Source organism: Sciurus vulgaris (genome assembly GCF_902686455.1).
Source record: "Sciurus vulgaris genome assembly, chromosome: 12".
NCBI classification, from domain to species: Eukaryota; Metazoa; Chordata; class Mammalia; order Rodentia; family Sciuridae; genus Sciurus; species Sciurus vulgaris.
In genome coordinates, this window is record NC_136473.1 from 103,155,292 (window position 1) to 103,171,360 (window position 16,069).

Sequence of the window (16,069 nt, forward strand, 5' to 3'; positions counted from 1 at the left end):
CACAATAGCCAGATTGTGGAACCAACCTAGATGTCCCTCAACTGATGAATGGATAAAGAAACTGTGGTATATATATACAATGGAATATTACTCAGCCATAAAGAATGATAAAATTATGGCATTTGCAGGCAAATGGATGAAATTGGAGATATTCATGCTAAGTGAGATAAGCCAATCTCAAAAAACCAAAGGATGAATGATATCGCTAATAAGTGGATGATGACACATAATAGGGGAGGAAGGGGTTAGTGTTAGGGTTAGAGGTAGGGTTAGGGAGGGGGGCAAGAATGGAGGAAGGAAGGACTGTATAGAGGGAAAAGAGGGGTAAGAGGGGTGGGAGGGGTGGGGGGAAGGGAAAAAATAACAGAATGAATCAAACAATATTACCCTATGTAAATTTGATTACACAAATGATATGCTTTTACACCATGTACAAACAGAGAAACAACATGTATCCCATTTGTTTACAATAAAAAAAAATGCTTCCCAATCAATCAGAAATTCTCTCAAAACAAATTTTTTTGGGGTTTTTGGGGATTGAACCCCAGGACCTTGTGCATGCAAGGCAAGCACTCTACCAAATGAGCTGTATCCCCAGCCCCCTCAAAACAAATTTTAAAGATAGGAAGTATTAGCAAAGAAACAGAAGTTATAAAACAAGAACCATACGGATAAATTATTATTACTGAAGTGAACCTTAAAAAACACAAATGAAATATTAATGAAAATGGCTTAATAGAACACAGACAACAGAAGATTCAATAATCTTGAGTTCAAATCAACAGAATTTACAGAATATGAACAAAAGAGATAACAGATTGAAAAAAATTAGAACAAAGTTTCAGAAACATGTTGGTACATATCAAAAGATCCAACAATACATATCACCAGAGTTCCAGAAGAAGGAAAGAAAGAGTAGGGCTAAAAGAGGATTCAAAGAACTATTTGGGGAAAACCTCCCAATTTTGGCAAAAGACATAAACCTGGAGGTTCAAGAAGCTGATGAATCATAAGCAGAATATATCCAAAGCAATTCATGTCGGGGCACTTTGTAATTAAACTTCTGATAACAATGAAGAAAACTCTTGAAGGCAAAGAGAGAGAATGACATATTACCTAAAGAGGAACACTAATGACAACTGACAGTGAATTTCTCTTCTGAAACCACAGAAATCAGCAGGAAGTGGGGCAACATTTTTCAAGTCCGGAAAGAAAAGAAGCATGAACTGCATCTGGCTAAACTACCCTTCAGAAATGAAGGAGAAATAAAGATATTGTCAGATAAAACAAAACTAAAAGAAGCTGTCATAAGAATAACTTTTTTCACTTTTGGGGATTGAATTCAGGGCCTAGTGCACAACAGACAGTATTCTACCAGTGAGCTACAATCTTCCCCCACCCCATTGTGAGATAGGGTCTAAGTTACCAGGTTGGCCTAGATTCTGCCATGCTCCTGCCTCAGCCTCCCTTGTAGTTGGGATCAGAGGTTCTCTTAAAGAATGGCTAACGGGAATTCTTCAGGAGAAGGAAAATGATAGAAGGAGGAGTCTTAAGAGTATGAGGAAAGAAGCAAAATTAATGAAAAGAGCAAACAAAAGTGTAATAAATGTCCTCTTCATGAGCATTATTAATCACATTTTTTTTGGGGGGGGTGTTGGGGATCAAACCCAGGGCATTGTGCTTACAAGGCAAGCACTCTACCAACTGAGCTATCTCCCCAGGCCCCACATTTATTGATGAAACAAAAATTACAATACACCTGGTACTCAAGACAATAATATTTAAACATGGCAAAGGTAAACCAGGTGTGGTGACCTGTAACTCCAGCTACTTGGAGTCTGAGGCAGGAGGATGGCAAGTTCAAGGCCAGACTGGGCCAACTTAGATTGTGATTCAAAATAAGAAATAAAAAATGCTGGGGATATATCTCTGTAGTAGAGTGTTCCTTGATTCAGTACGTTTTAGTCAGTTTTTTCATTGTTGTGACTAAAAACATAACAAGAACAATTAAAGGAGGAAAAGTTTATCTTGGGACTCATGGTTTCAGAGGTCTCAGTCCATAGATGGCTGACTCCATTCCTTAGGGCCTGAGATAAACAGGCGGAACATCATGGCGAAGTATATGGCAGAGGAAAGCAGCTGAGGACATGACATCAGGAAGCAGAGAGTTCTGCTCACTAAGGACAAAATATATATCCCAAAGGCATACTCCCAGGAATCCACCTCCTTCAGTTACACCCTACCTACCATTACCATCCAATTAATCCCTACCAGTGGATTAATAACACTGATTAAGTTAAGGCTCTCATAACCCAATCATTTCACCTCTAAGCTTTCTTGCATTGTCTCACATATGAGCTTTTGGGAATATCTAATATCTAAACCATAACACTCACCAACACTGCAAAATAAATACATAAATAAAAATGGGTAAAGCAGAGATATCAAAATGGAAGGTCTGTGTACTTCACACAAAGTGGTAAAATGTTGAAAAACAGCAAACTATTATATCACATATGAATATTTTAATACCTACAGCAACCACTAAGAAAGCTATGCAGAGAAACACATTCAAAACCATCATACACAAATCTGTGGTTGGTTGAAATAAATTAGTTCTCCATCCTAGTGCTCAGAATAATGTTGCCTGATAAGTAACCATTCAAACTGAGGAGAGAACTAAATATGGTAAATGTATCCATAGCAAGAGAACATCGACTCTTCAGACTGAAGGAAGTTTCCTAACCTAGCAAGTCAGTGGTACCCTCTATATGCCCCTTTCTGCATGTGTGTGTATATTTGCAGAGAGGAGAGAAATTCATCTATACCATTAGTTCCTGTATTTAACAGTCAAATGAAGGGTAAGCAGCCCAGCAAGACAGAGAAAGAGGAAACATATTAGGGAGAGGTCACATGAACATGTAAGTCATACAAAACCTACTGCAAAAACTACAAAGGAACAAAAAACTATATAGTACATTTGTCACTTATAGTATCTTTCAATGGTTGTATGTACAGAATATGTCATTTTTCACTACAGTTATTTAGCACTTGGTGTATTTTATCTTAAGTACAGACACAAATTATATCACTAATACTCATTTAGGGTAAGTAAGTTTTAACTCTCTAACACCCCAGAAGGAATTATTATTACCAAAACCTAAAGATTCAGATACATTCAAAAGTTCATTTTTTCATTTACTTATATTTATGCTTTAACATTCTGCACTATTGTTCAAAAACTGTACTGGTAAACTGGAAAAATGTGGTAACAGGGCATACCAGAGGAATTATTTTTCCAATTAAAAAAAAGCAAATAAAAATATAAGTAGGTATAAGTATAAATAAAAAAGACAACTTTAGAAAACTAAAAAAGAAAAATTTCTAATGATTTGGCCAAAAATACACTATAATACAACAATTGTTCAGAGAAAGTAAAATGTGAAGTGAAGGATATCAGTTTACAATCACAAAATTTTATCCAGAAAAATACTCCAAACAGAAGCTGATTTTTACTTCTGCTTAACAATAGTGCAGAACTATATTTACAACTAAATTTTGTTTAAAAGATTGAAAAACTTATTTTCATAACTTTCCATTTTATTTTTTCTCAATATAAATTTCCAACACACTCTCCAGAAATGTATATATAAGTATAAACATACATGTAAAATTTACTTTGAAATTCTGAGACTTGCTTTAAATGTCTTAAATGCTATTTTTCCAATACCATTTTCACTCTTTTATTCACTTTATTCCCAAAGGAAAAAAAAAAGTCCTTTTTATTCTAATATTTGAAATTAAACTGAAGGATGAGAAACGAGACCGAGTAAAAATATAAGAAATAGACCTACTAAGAGTGTTTAAATAAACTTTATTGTTAAATTACAATAAACATCCCCTTCAAAAGAAATGGGGTTACCACACAAAATGATGGATCTAGAATTCAATAAAGAAAACAGGAAAGCATTATTCAAGGGGATACAGACTCAAGGTAAAGGACTAATAGCAACATCTGAGGCATATCAGTTCAATAAATTATAATAAATCATCTATACCATAATTTCCACTACCAACTGACTCTTGTTCACAGTGGACAACAGGTGTTCATAAAATGTGTTTGAATAGCAATGTCCTAAAGTTAAGTCACAGGACAAAAAGTAAATACAGAGGTTGATATTTAGATTAAGTCAAATACTTTGTTTTATTATAGACTAAGGAATAAAGCACCAAAATGTTTAAAAAAATACTTAGAAAATTTTTAAATAGAAACATGTCATTCATCTATTTTTAATAAACTAGGAAAATACCTTTATTACCTTATTTTAGGAAAACACCTCCAGCCACTTCAAGGTACAGCAATATTACAAAACAGCATTTTAAAAGTGCCCTGATTTAGGATGCCTTCAAGAGGATGGAGGTAAATAAAACTTAAAATACTAGAATATCAGAGCCTCATGTCCACAAGTTAGAAACATCACAAAATCTTAAAGCATATTCTTTACTCTGAGATTCTGGCATAAGAAATGAATAAGCTCCATTAGATACAGTTTACAATGGTCTCTTTGACAGAAACTCATGTCTAAACAAAACGAATTTAAAAATGTTCATTATAAATTGCTTAAAATACCATCCTTATTATGTGCAGATATTAATCTCACCTTTATCAAAGAAAACTTTAAAAACGGAATCACTAATTACCTGAAACAGCTAGCATTACTTTACATAGAGTGAATGATGTGAAGATTATTCTGTCAGTAGTATAAAATCTTCACTAATATGTACAGTACATCTATGGTATATAAAATATTGAATTAAACACATACCAGGCATGGACTCTTTCTCTTTATAAAAAAAGCCTGAATCTGGGAATAAAACCCACAAATGCTGACAGCAACTCATATGTTCTAACCACTAGACACCACTTTTCTCCAGAACAACAAACCACACACATGGCATTCAAAATACCCTTCATTTTATCCAAGGTTATGGTTATACACTGTGTTAAGTTATAATGAATTGATATCCCTTAAGCTTCAAATTATTTTGATATTTTGGTGAAAATATCTAAAAATGTGAGGAACACAGGATTCCTACTTTGTAAAGGCAAGTAAATCACTGAATCCAGAAATCAGGAGGAAAAGAAACTTTAAGGATATCTCATTCAGAGTTCCTCATGAGAATAACAGGAAAAATGTTTGTGGTTTACTGACTAAAGCTCAGTCACTAAGAACCTGTAGACTCACATGGATAAGGTTTCATAATCACAGATTCAGAACTATTACTCATCTTATTCTTCTCTTTTCTTCCTCACAAAGATAAATGGTGTGAGCATGAGAAATTGACTAAAACTGCCTCAGGCAAACAGAAATATGACAATCATCTTGGAAATGTAGACAAATCGCCTTAATCATTGAAATCAAGTTACCAGTGGGAAACACTAAAAACATATCTATATTTATATTTTCGGCACAGGTATAGGAAATTGCTAATTACTAAAAATATTTAAGATATATATATATGCACACATAAATATTTATTGAATGAATACATGAATATAGAATACAATAGCAAGACTATTACATATTTAGATAATAAATGGAAAATTTAAAGTGATTTAAGGTCCCAAAACACCAAATCATTATTTGGGAAGGATACATCATCTATAAATTATAAGGGTAAATAAGAAAAATGAAAATAAACTTTCACACAAAAACATGTTAATCAATGTTCACAGCAGTATAAGTCATAATAATCAAAAACTGGACAAAACACAAACATCCCTCAAATGCTGAATAAAGAAATAAAATATGGCATAAACCCATACAATAGAATATTATTGTTCAGAAAAAGAAACAGCGTACTTAAAGATGCTACAACAGGCATGAACAATGAAAACATGCTAGTGAAAAAGATAAGACACAAAAGGTCACATCTTGGGTAACATTATTTATAACAAGATTACAGGTAAATCTATATAGTACATTAGTGTTTATTGCCTATGTGCAGTAGATGGGAATCTTTAAGGTGAAAATGGGAAGTGACTGGTGCAGTGTTTTATTTTTGTGTGATAAAAATGTTCTCAAATTGTGGTGTGGTTACACAACTCTGTGAATACATTAAAAACAAAAACCCGTAAAAAAAAAAAAAAAAAAAGACAAATATTACAGGATTCCACTTATGTGAGGTACCTAACAGTCAAATTCACTGGGACAGAAAGCAGAATGGTGGTTATCAGGGACCAGGAAGAGGGAAGAATGGGGAATTAGTGTTTGATGAATACGGAGTTTCAATTTGGGAAGATAAAATAGCCTGAAGATGGAAGAAAGTGATGGTGCTAGCAGTGGGAAGTCACTTTACTGTACACTTAAAATGGTTATGTGTGCCCCCTGCCGAAGTTCATACGTTAAAGCCCTAACCCTCAACATGCCTGTATTGGCAAATGGATGAAATTGGAGAATATCATGCTAAGTGAGATAAGCCAATCTCAAAAATCCAAAAGGCGAATGATCTCACTGATAAGCAGATGATGACACATAATGGGAGGTGGGAGGGGGGCAAGAATGGAGGAAGGAGGGACTGTATAGAGGGAAAAGAGGGGTGGGAGGGATGGGGGGAAGGAAAAAATAACAGAATGAATCAAACATCATACCCTATGTAAAGGTATGATTACGCAAATGGTATGCTGATACTCCATGCACAATCAGAAACAACATGTATCCCATTTGTTAACAATAAAAATACATTAAAAAAAATGCCTGTATTTAGAGATAGGGCCTTTACAGATGTAATTAAGGTTAAATGAAATCATAAGAGTGGCACTGTAATCCAACAGAACTGTTGTCTTTATAAGAAGAGGAGGAGATTCTAGAGGTCCCTTCACACACAGAAAAGGCAAAGAAAGGCTTCAGAAGAAACCAGCCCTACTGACATCTTGATCTTGGACTTCCAAAATTTTAAGAAAATTGATTTCTATTGTTGAAGCAATCCATTTTGTACTTTGTTAAGGCAGGTCTAGAAGATTAATACATCAGGATATATTTATTTAGAATGAAATAATTATACTAATAATATTGAATAACTTTAAATATGTAAATAACCTAAAATATTTCATTGTCTAGCTTATTTTAAACATATTTACTAATTTCAAAGATGCTTAAATAGGCAAAAGAAAATATAAGAAAATATTGGATCAACTACTGCACAGCTTAGATGCCACAGAATGGGTGACAAAATGTTAACAGGGTAGATGTTATGTGTACAGAAATGCATCAATTCTTAGGAGAAATGATGAAAAAGAAACATTTATCTGTATGTCATAGAGAAAGTTCTTTTTAATCCAATTATCATACAAAGCAAATAAAAAGTCCAATTACAGAGAGAATCTGAGGCATTATGTAAATTCTTTTATAACTGGACTTTACTATTATTTATTATATAATGTAGTGTTTTATGAATGCAAGAGTATTTCATTTGTTTTTTCCTCTGGTTTGTTTATTGATTCCCTAGGATGTGACAATGCACCAGTTACCTAACAAAAGGTTACACTGTATTTCCAGAATCTAGAATAATATCTCAGAAATTTAATACATAGTTACTCAACTGGTATGTAAGGTTCCTTCCAATTAAATTTATTCATGAAAAAGTTGTTTAAAATTTAATGAGAAGGTTAAAAGCAAACTATTTAGAAAAATATTAAAATCACCTAACACCCAACTTAGGGAGTCTTTAATAACATAACTTTAGTATGCATGTACAAAAACGTAACATGAAATCCCACCATTATGTATAATCATAATGCTACAATAAAATGTGGGGGAAATACAACTTTGCAACACCAGGGACAGAGATTTTTCTGATTACCATGATATTATAAAGTATAAGTTATAATCAGAAATGAGAATTGTATAGGATATATTTAATTTCCTTTCATATATACATAAAAGCTTGCATTCCTCTCTCTACCTACTGACAGGGAAGGAAAACTAACGTAGGACTCAGACTGCCTCCAAATAATTTACTGTCCAAGTGTTACATGCATTAAATACATAAAGTTTTCCTAACTTCCACACAGATGATAAACTATAACGATGTAGACTATATGGTATTTTGCTGACTTGATACACCACAATATGTTTATCACTTTATTATAATGTTTCAAATGTTTCTACTATTCCAAGAATGTTTAACCCAGGCTTAGGCATGGGTTCAAAGTAGTTGGGGTTACTTTTAGTTATAAGTTTTATTTCTTATATTGTATCACTTGACCTATATACTGTATCAGAAGAAGGAATACATATTGTATCATGGGACAGTTGAATAAAGAATAGCAGTGAAGACACTGAACATTTTCCCTCTTGAATTGGAGACCCTGGATGTATTTCATTGCTTATATCCTGACAATAACTGTCAGACAACAATAAATTACTTGTTTATGCTCAGAATGTGTTCAAGTGATTTCACACAATTTCAAACTAGAATATTGTAATTTATTTACTTTCAGTAATTACAACAAACTCAATCCGATATCCTCTTCTTTTTAAAAAAAAACAATATTCATGTAAGTACAATTTCTTAGTAGAAAAAGTGTTTTCCCCACTTTTTAAATTGGCGCATTTACAGCTGTACATACTGATGGGATTTGTTGTTACTTATTCCCACATGCATACATTATACAATGTAGCAATATAATTCAGCCAATTTTACTTCCCAGCACTTTCCCCTTCCTCTCCACCTCCCATCCTTTGGTCCCCTTTCCACTACTGATCTCCCTTTGTTTTTCATGAGATCTGCTCCCATCCTTCTTTTCCCTTTTCCTCTATAGCTTCCACATATGAGAGAAAACATATGACCCTTAACTTTCTGAGCACTTACTTAACAGAATGGTCTCTAGTTCTCCCCATTTTCCTGCAAATGACATAATTTCATTTTTCTTTATGGCTGAATAAAACTCCATTGAGTATATATAACACATTTTCTTTACCCATTCATCAGTTTATGGACACCTACGCTGGTTCCATAGTTTAGCTATCATGAATTGTGCTGCTGTAAACATGCGTATGCATGTATCACTGTAAGATGGCTTTCCTATTTTTGTACCAGGAATTGAACCCAGGGGTGCTTAACCACTGACCTGCATCCCAAACCTGTTTCACTTTGTACTTTGAGACAGGGACTTGCTGAGTTGCTTATGGCCTTGCTAAATTGCTGAGGTTGGCTGTGAACTTATGGTTCTTCTGCCTCAGTCTCCTGAACTGCTGGAATTACAGGCATGCAGCACAGTGCCTGGCTATGACTTTAATTCTTGAGGGTAAATACTGAGGAGTGGTATACCTAGATCATACGGTGGTTCCATGCCTAGCCTTTTGAGGAACCTCCATACTGATTTCCATAGTGGTTGTACTCATTTACAATCCCACCAACAATATAAAAGTGGTCCTTTTTCTCCACATCCTCTCCAGCATTTATTATTATTTATATTCTTCCTGACTCACATTCTAACTGGTGTGAGATGAACTCTCAATGTAGTTTTGATTTGCATTTCCCTAATTTCTTCTTCTGAGACGTATCTGTTTAATTTGTTTGCCAATTTATTAACTGGGTTATTCAATTTTTTGGGTGTTAAGTTTTTGAGTACTTTATATAGTTTAGATGTTAATCCTCTGTCAGAAGAGTCTCTCCTCACATCCCTAATTATTTCCTCTGCTGTGGAAAAACTTTTTAATTTGATGCCATCCTACTTATTAACTCTTGACATTATTTCCTGAGCTTTAGGGGTCCTATTGAGAAAGTCATTGCCTGTGTGTATATGCTGGAGTGTTGACATATGTTTTCTTCAAAGAGTTGCAAAGTAGAAAAAGTAATATATATTGAGCAATTGCCAGTATAGTTGGCAAAACAGTGCCAAACACTATTTTAAATGTTTTAATACATAGTACCTTACTTAATGTTGCTCACATCTTATGGTTCTTACCAAAAAGGTAACAAACATTAGTGGATTTCAAATTCAGAAACACACTGATTTTTTAAATGTAATATTAAAGAAGTATATATTATTATAATAATTCCATACCTTGCCACAATACTGTAATAGCAACTCTAATAAGTACACATTGGTGATAAAGACAAAAACACTGGTTCTTTACTGATGGAGTTGAAATTCCTTACATCAAGCAGCACCTTAAATTTAAACTCTGTATATGCTTCCATATGCATAATTATCCTATGATAAGAACAGATAAAATAGGACAAAGTAACATAGAACATTTTATATCTCCTTAAGCAGATCATCAATGTGTAAAAAGTAGGCACACATTCTCACAGCACTTCACACATAGCAGGTGATCAATAAGTTGGTCTATATGCTTAGAACTGAAAGTGAACCTACAAGCCTAAAATTAAAGTATACTTCTTTTATCAAATACGCACATTAACCATGAGAAGTACTGGTTCTAAGAATTTAAATTCTTAATCTCCTTTGACATTCCACTATTTTGATCACCTTACATTCTAGTATCCAAGGAAATGCAACAACTTGGTCCTTCAAATTTTAATGGAATGTTAATAGAAGCGCATCAAAAAAGATTTTCCTCTTGGTAACTGTCCATTTGCCAAGGATACACCTAAAATTTATTAAAACTCACTGAATAAAGGAATATTTACAGAAGTTGGGGTTCAGAAAAACTAAAATTTTTGGCACACATAAAATAACAAGTTTTCATTGAAATGTCACTTTCAACTATAATTTAAAAGGAATTAAATTATATTCCAATAACAAAATTCTTCAACCATTCCCAAAATATTTAAAGAAGGAAAAACCTTTGTTGATATGGTCAGTTTGGATGAAGATATAATTAAGGTTTTAATTTTAAGCTTCTCAAAAAAACAGTCATAACTGAAATAGTTTATCAGATAGAGCCAACCATTTCCAAAAATCATAATAAAATAATAAGTTGTAATTTGGGGGGTTTTAACAATGCTACAATAATATCAAATGTATTTTTAAGTTCAAACAAATCCTAAATGAGATTTCTAAAAATTTGATGATCCTATTACATAAAATCAAACACAAATTTATATTTTGTCATCTAAACAAATATTTAAGATTTGTATTCTTGAATTCCATATTCAAATTGTATAATTTTGATATAAGCATATGAAAATTCTAGTCAGTGTATAATTCTGTTCTATGTAGTTCTCACTAAAAACATTCATTAATCTTAATTTTATAGAGATAATAATAGTAGAAATTATATTTAGACCATTGTTTCTCAACTATCATGAGATAATTATTTGATTATTTGTCTCTAAATTGCACTTAACCCACAAAAGTAGATCAATAAAGTAAGGTTAAAAAACGTTAACATAAACCCCAAAAATAAGAGTTCAAAATCTAACATCATACAAAACTCCTCAATTAACAATCCATTCATTTTACTCTTATTTATTATCAATCATTGAAAGAGGGTTTCTGAAGCAGAGATTATACCTTTTCAAATGTGCTAATGAAATAAATTTGAATTATAGTGAGCAAATAAAATGGTCTAGCTGCTTATAAAAACAGTTAAAATTTCAAGAGTAATTAAATTTGAGCCATCCTTTTTTCCCCTTATTATCACAATATACCTTCTCTTACTGACTCAGTGATTGAGTCTCCTTTTAGATTCAGCATCCTGGAAAAGCCATTGGAAAGAGTTGAGAAAATCCCACGGATGAAATATCCCTGCTGTTCAGATTCCACTGACCCCACTGAAGTCCGCCATGGTCTAACAAATCTGATAGTGCAGGGGGGTTCTGGTTCAGAAATAGATCTTGTGAATAGAGCCCGAAGTTTCTGAGTGTTGACCAGGTTCAGCTTCTCTGTTGATGTTGGAAGGACCTCATTGTCAGAGGAAGAAGCATCATTACCAATCTCTGGCAGGACCTTTTGTTGTGGTTTATCCAGTTCTCCTTTCTTATTTTGCAGTCTCTCCCATTTGTCCCCTTTCAACCTAAAGTCAGGATGTTTTTGCCATCGATAAGCACCCAGTGTCTTTTCTAGACTGGAAACAGCATATTCACTTTTCTTCCTCTTGCTTTTCAATGGACCACACCGCGGATAAATATTTGTTCCTATCTCTGAATTTGCATAAGCAGGCTCTGATAGAGATCTTCGATAGCTTGGAGGACTATGTGATGATTGTTTCTTAAAGATGCTCATTTTCCATGACTCCATTTTTTTAACAACTTCTCTAAACTTTAAGTTTCCTCTACTCTGCAGTCTTTGCAGTTGAACCACACTTGTCCGTGCAGTCCAAAACACTCGACTGCTTAAGCAGCTTTCTTTGTGTGGCTTTGAACCACAGCAGATGTTGCTGCTTAAGAGCTGGTATCATGTTATTACCCCATTTTCCCCACATCTCCAAACTTTCAGCAGCACCTAAAAATCCCCTGCCTGAAGTAAATTATCTTCAGAGTACAGCGAAAGTTTTCCAAAAGCTCGTCTCTCTTTCTGTAGTAACTAACATTTATGTACTATATTTTCAGAAAGTGATTTTACAAAAACAAATAGAGAATTAAAAATGCCCCCAAACCACAAACACCTTTATGGACCAATAGTAATTGTTTACCATGCAAATGAGTAGGTAAAAAATAGACTGTGAAAGTAAGTACTCAAGCAGATATCTACAATTTCCAACAGATGAAAGGGGGGTGGGGGGGTGGGACTTGTTTAAAAGCCTGCTCTTAGAGTGACAGCTCCTCTGAAGAGATTTTAAGATCTGTATTTCAGAAATTTAATTTCAAGCAAATGAAAGCTATTTACAACTACAATCTATCTCAAAGTTAATATTGATTTTCAACAAGTAAGTAAAGTAACACACTATTTTATTCAAGTTGGCACAGCAAAAAGAGGATAAAAAGAAGCCAAAACAAGTTCTTTTTTTTTTTTTTTAAAGATTTCTTTTTTTTTAGTTGTTGATGAAATTTTATTTTACTTACTTATATGTGGTGCTGAGAATCGAACCCAGGGCCTCACACATGGTAGGCAAGCACTCTACCCCTGAGCCACAACCCCAGCCCCAAATTCATTTTTGATGTAAATATGTAATAGAGAATTTAGAAAGCATATAATGGGTAGAAAAGAACAGGGTCAGAAGGTATTTACTATGAACTATAGTAAAGCAAAAGGAAAATCAAACCTCATTTATGCTAAGGCAAGTAGTCTACTACTGAGCTTCATCCCAATCCCTAAAAAAAGAAAATCCTGAGGCAAGTCTTGTGGCAAATGGGAACATAGGAACGTACATACTTAAATAATTTGTAGAAAAGGAAAGTTTGCTATGCAAATCTAATTGGAATATGTTGGTTGGAAAAATATTCCCTATCTGTTTAACCAAAGAAATTCCTTTATTCCTCTTTGTGCTACTTACACTTTTTAAAAAGAGCTGACTATTTAAAATTTTGTTAAAGCAAGTACCTTATACTGAACCAAGATCATGAATGCCAAGTTTTTGGCTAGTTATAGTTTTTTCAACCGTCTGCTCATAACCCCCTGAAAATAAGGGTTTCAAATGGAAAGTCTGACACACTTCAGACCACCAATAAGAGAGACACAACAGGGCAATCAAAGCCACTTTGTGAGTTGTATATTTAAAAAAAAAAAAAAAAAATTCATCTGGCAAACTAAAAACTGTCCATTTATTTGTAAAATGTGACAATGAAAAACAGTTTTTATATTTTTTTTTCTTATGGTACAAAGAGTAAAGAAATTTAATCTGAACATTCCTTTAAAAACACATGAAAATATTCTATTATTTCTATTATCACAAAGCAATAACCTCATTTTCATTTGCCTTTATATGTATAGTCTTTAAATTTATACATTCATACATGAAATAAATGTTGAGGTATTTGGCTTTCTCAAAAACAATATATCAAATATAGGCTCTTACAATAATAATTTTTTTCCTTTATTAAAAATACACCTAGACAGGCTTGCAGCTCTATGGTAGAGTGCTTGCCTAGCATGTGTGAGGCTCTGGGTTCAATCCCCAGCACAGCAAAACAAACAAAAACACCTGGAAATGTGAATTTATGCAAAGAAACAATGAACATTATGTTCTAACCTCTATTTATGGCACATCACATCATTCATAAAAAAATAACATGATGGAAAATAGATCTAAGTGTAAAAAAAATATAACACTATAAAATTGTAAAAGAAACATAAAACTATATATTTGTGATTTGAGGTGGGCAAAGATTTCTTAGAACACAGAAAGAAGTAACTGTGATGGGAAAACGTTGATAAATAGACTTCACAAATTTATAAAAACTTGTTTAATATAAGACATCATTAGAAAAATAAAAAACTGTCAGAAACTATCCACTATAAAAATACCTCAAACAATCTGTACCAGAATATGTAAGAACTTCTACAACTTACTATAAAGAAAATTGACTTTTTATTTAAATAAGCCCTTCACGAAAACATTAAAGGCTAAAAAGTACATGAAAAGTATTTAATCTCAATAATTAAAGACAAATTAAAGTCATAATTAGAAGTCACATCCACTAGAATGGCTAATACTAAAAGAGCTGATAAAAACAGATGTTGGTGAAGATATAAAACAACTAGAACTCTCAAAATTGGTAACAGGATCATAAAATGGCATTACTACAGAACATGTCAGCAGTTATTTTTTACAAGTTAAACATACAACTACTATTCAGTAATTCCGCTTTCAGCCATTTGTACAAGAAAAATTCTTAAATATATCTTCATAGTAGCTTTTTTTTATAGTGGAAATAAACTGGAAACCACCCAAATCAATATAATAGAAAAGTGGATAAAATTCAGTATTTTCATACAATAGAATCCTACTCAGCTGTAAAAACAACAAAAGACTGCTTCATAAAGCAATATGGATGAATCTCACAGATAAGTCAGTGACAGAAAGTGGACACAAGAGTGCAAACTATATGATTTCATTTACATGGAGTTCTAAACCAGCTAAAACTAATATTTAGTGGGAATAGAAAGAAGGAAAAAAAAAAAAAAAAAAAAAAACCAACCTGAAAAGTAATGGTAGAGTGGTGGAAGGAACCATTAAGAGGAATCAGGGAGCTTTGTAAGTCTTGATAGGGATGTGGATTGTGTGTGTGTGTGTGCGTGTGCGTGTCAAAACTCATTAAATATTCCCTTAGTAATTTCTCCATAATTAAATTTTGTCTTAGAAACAGCAAGCAATAATAAAGTCTAGTTAGTAGGTTTACTTATCCAGTGTTACAGGTTAGCAATTATAAAACTATTTTGTGTATTCTAGGCTTCAAGAAAGAAGGAAATACATTGAAGAGAATGAATAAATGTGCGAATGGACAAACCAAAGAAGGAACCAGTAACTGAATACTTGGGACAAAATGATATTACGTGCTAGCAGACAATCCCAAATTAAAAAGCATTATAAAAGAACAACTCCTTGCTTCAAAAATATCAAGAGAGACTATGCAATTCTTTCAGTTTAAAAGAAACTAAAGACAGATGATTAAAAGCAATGCATAATTTTGCACTGCATCCTGAACTGATAGAAGAAAAGTTATAAAAACATTATTGGAAAAACTGACAAAATTTTACATAGATTATGGTTTAAAGAATTATATATCAATGTTAAAAATTCTCACTTTAATTTGTGGTTATATAAGATAATATTCTCATTCTTTTTTTTTTTTTGGATCTGCAATTAGCATAATTTTATTTTGTTTTTTTTTTCTCTGTTTGTACATGGCGTAAAGGCATACCATTTGTGTAATCATAAATTTACATAGAGTAATGTTGTTTGATTCATTCTGTTATTTTTTCCCTTCTCCCCACCCCTCCCACCCCTCTTTACCCTCTATACAGTAGTTCCTTCCTCCATACTTGCCCCCCTCCCTAACCCTAACTCTAACCCTAACACTAACCCTTCCCTCCCCCCCATTATGTGTCATCCTCCACTTATTAGTGATATCATTCGTCCTTTGGCTTTTTGAGATTGGCTTATCTCACTTAGCATGATATTCTCCAATTTCATCCATTTGCCTGCAAATGCCA

The 16,069-nt window shown here is 33.1% G+C and overlaps 1 protein-coding gene across 5 annotated transcripts in view; it reads right to left on the minus strand.

The window, feature by feature from the left end:
- Positions 1-16,069, minus strand: part of RASAL2 (RAS protein activator like 2) — a 363,735-nt gene that overhangs the window by 223,057 nt on the left and 124,609 nt on the right. The window contains exon 1 of one of the 5 annotated variants that reach the window (XM_079105910.1): positions 11,626-12,661. The exons of the other annotated variants lie outside the window; for them this stretch is intronic. Within the exon in view, the coding sequence (XP_078962036.1) occupies positions 11,626-12,214 (589 nt within the window). The 5' untranslated portion in view covers positions 12,215-12,661. Of the gene's footprint in view, positions 1-11,625; positions 12,662-16,069 lie in introns of those variants that run through there. 5 annotated transcript variants of the gene reach the window in all.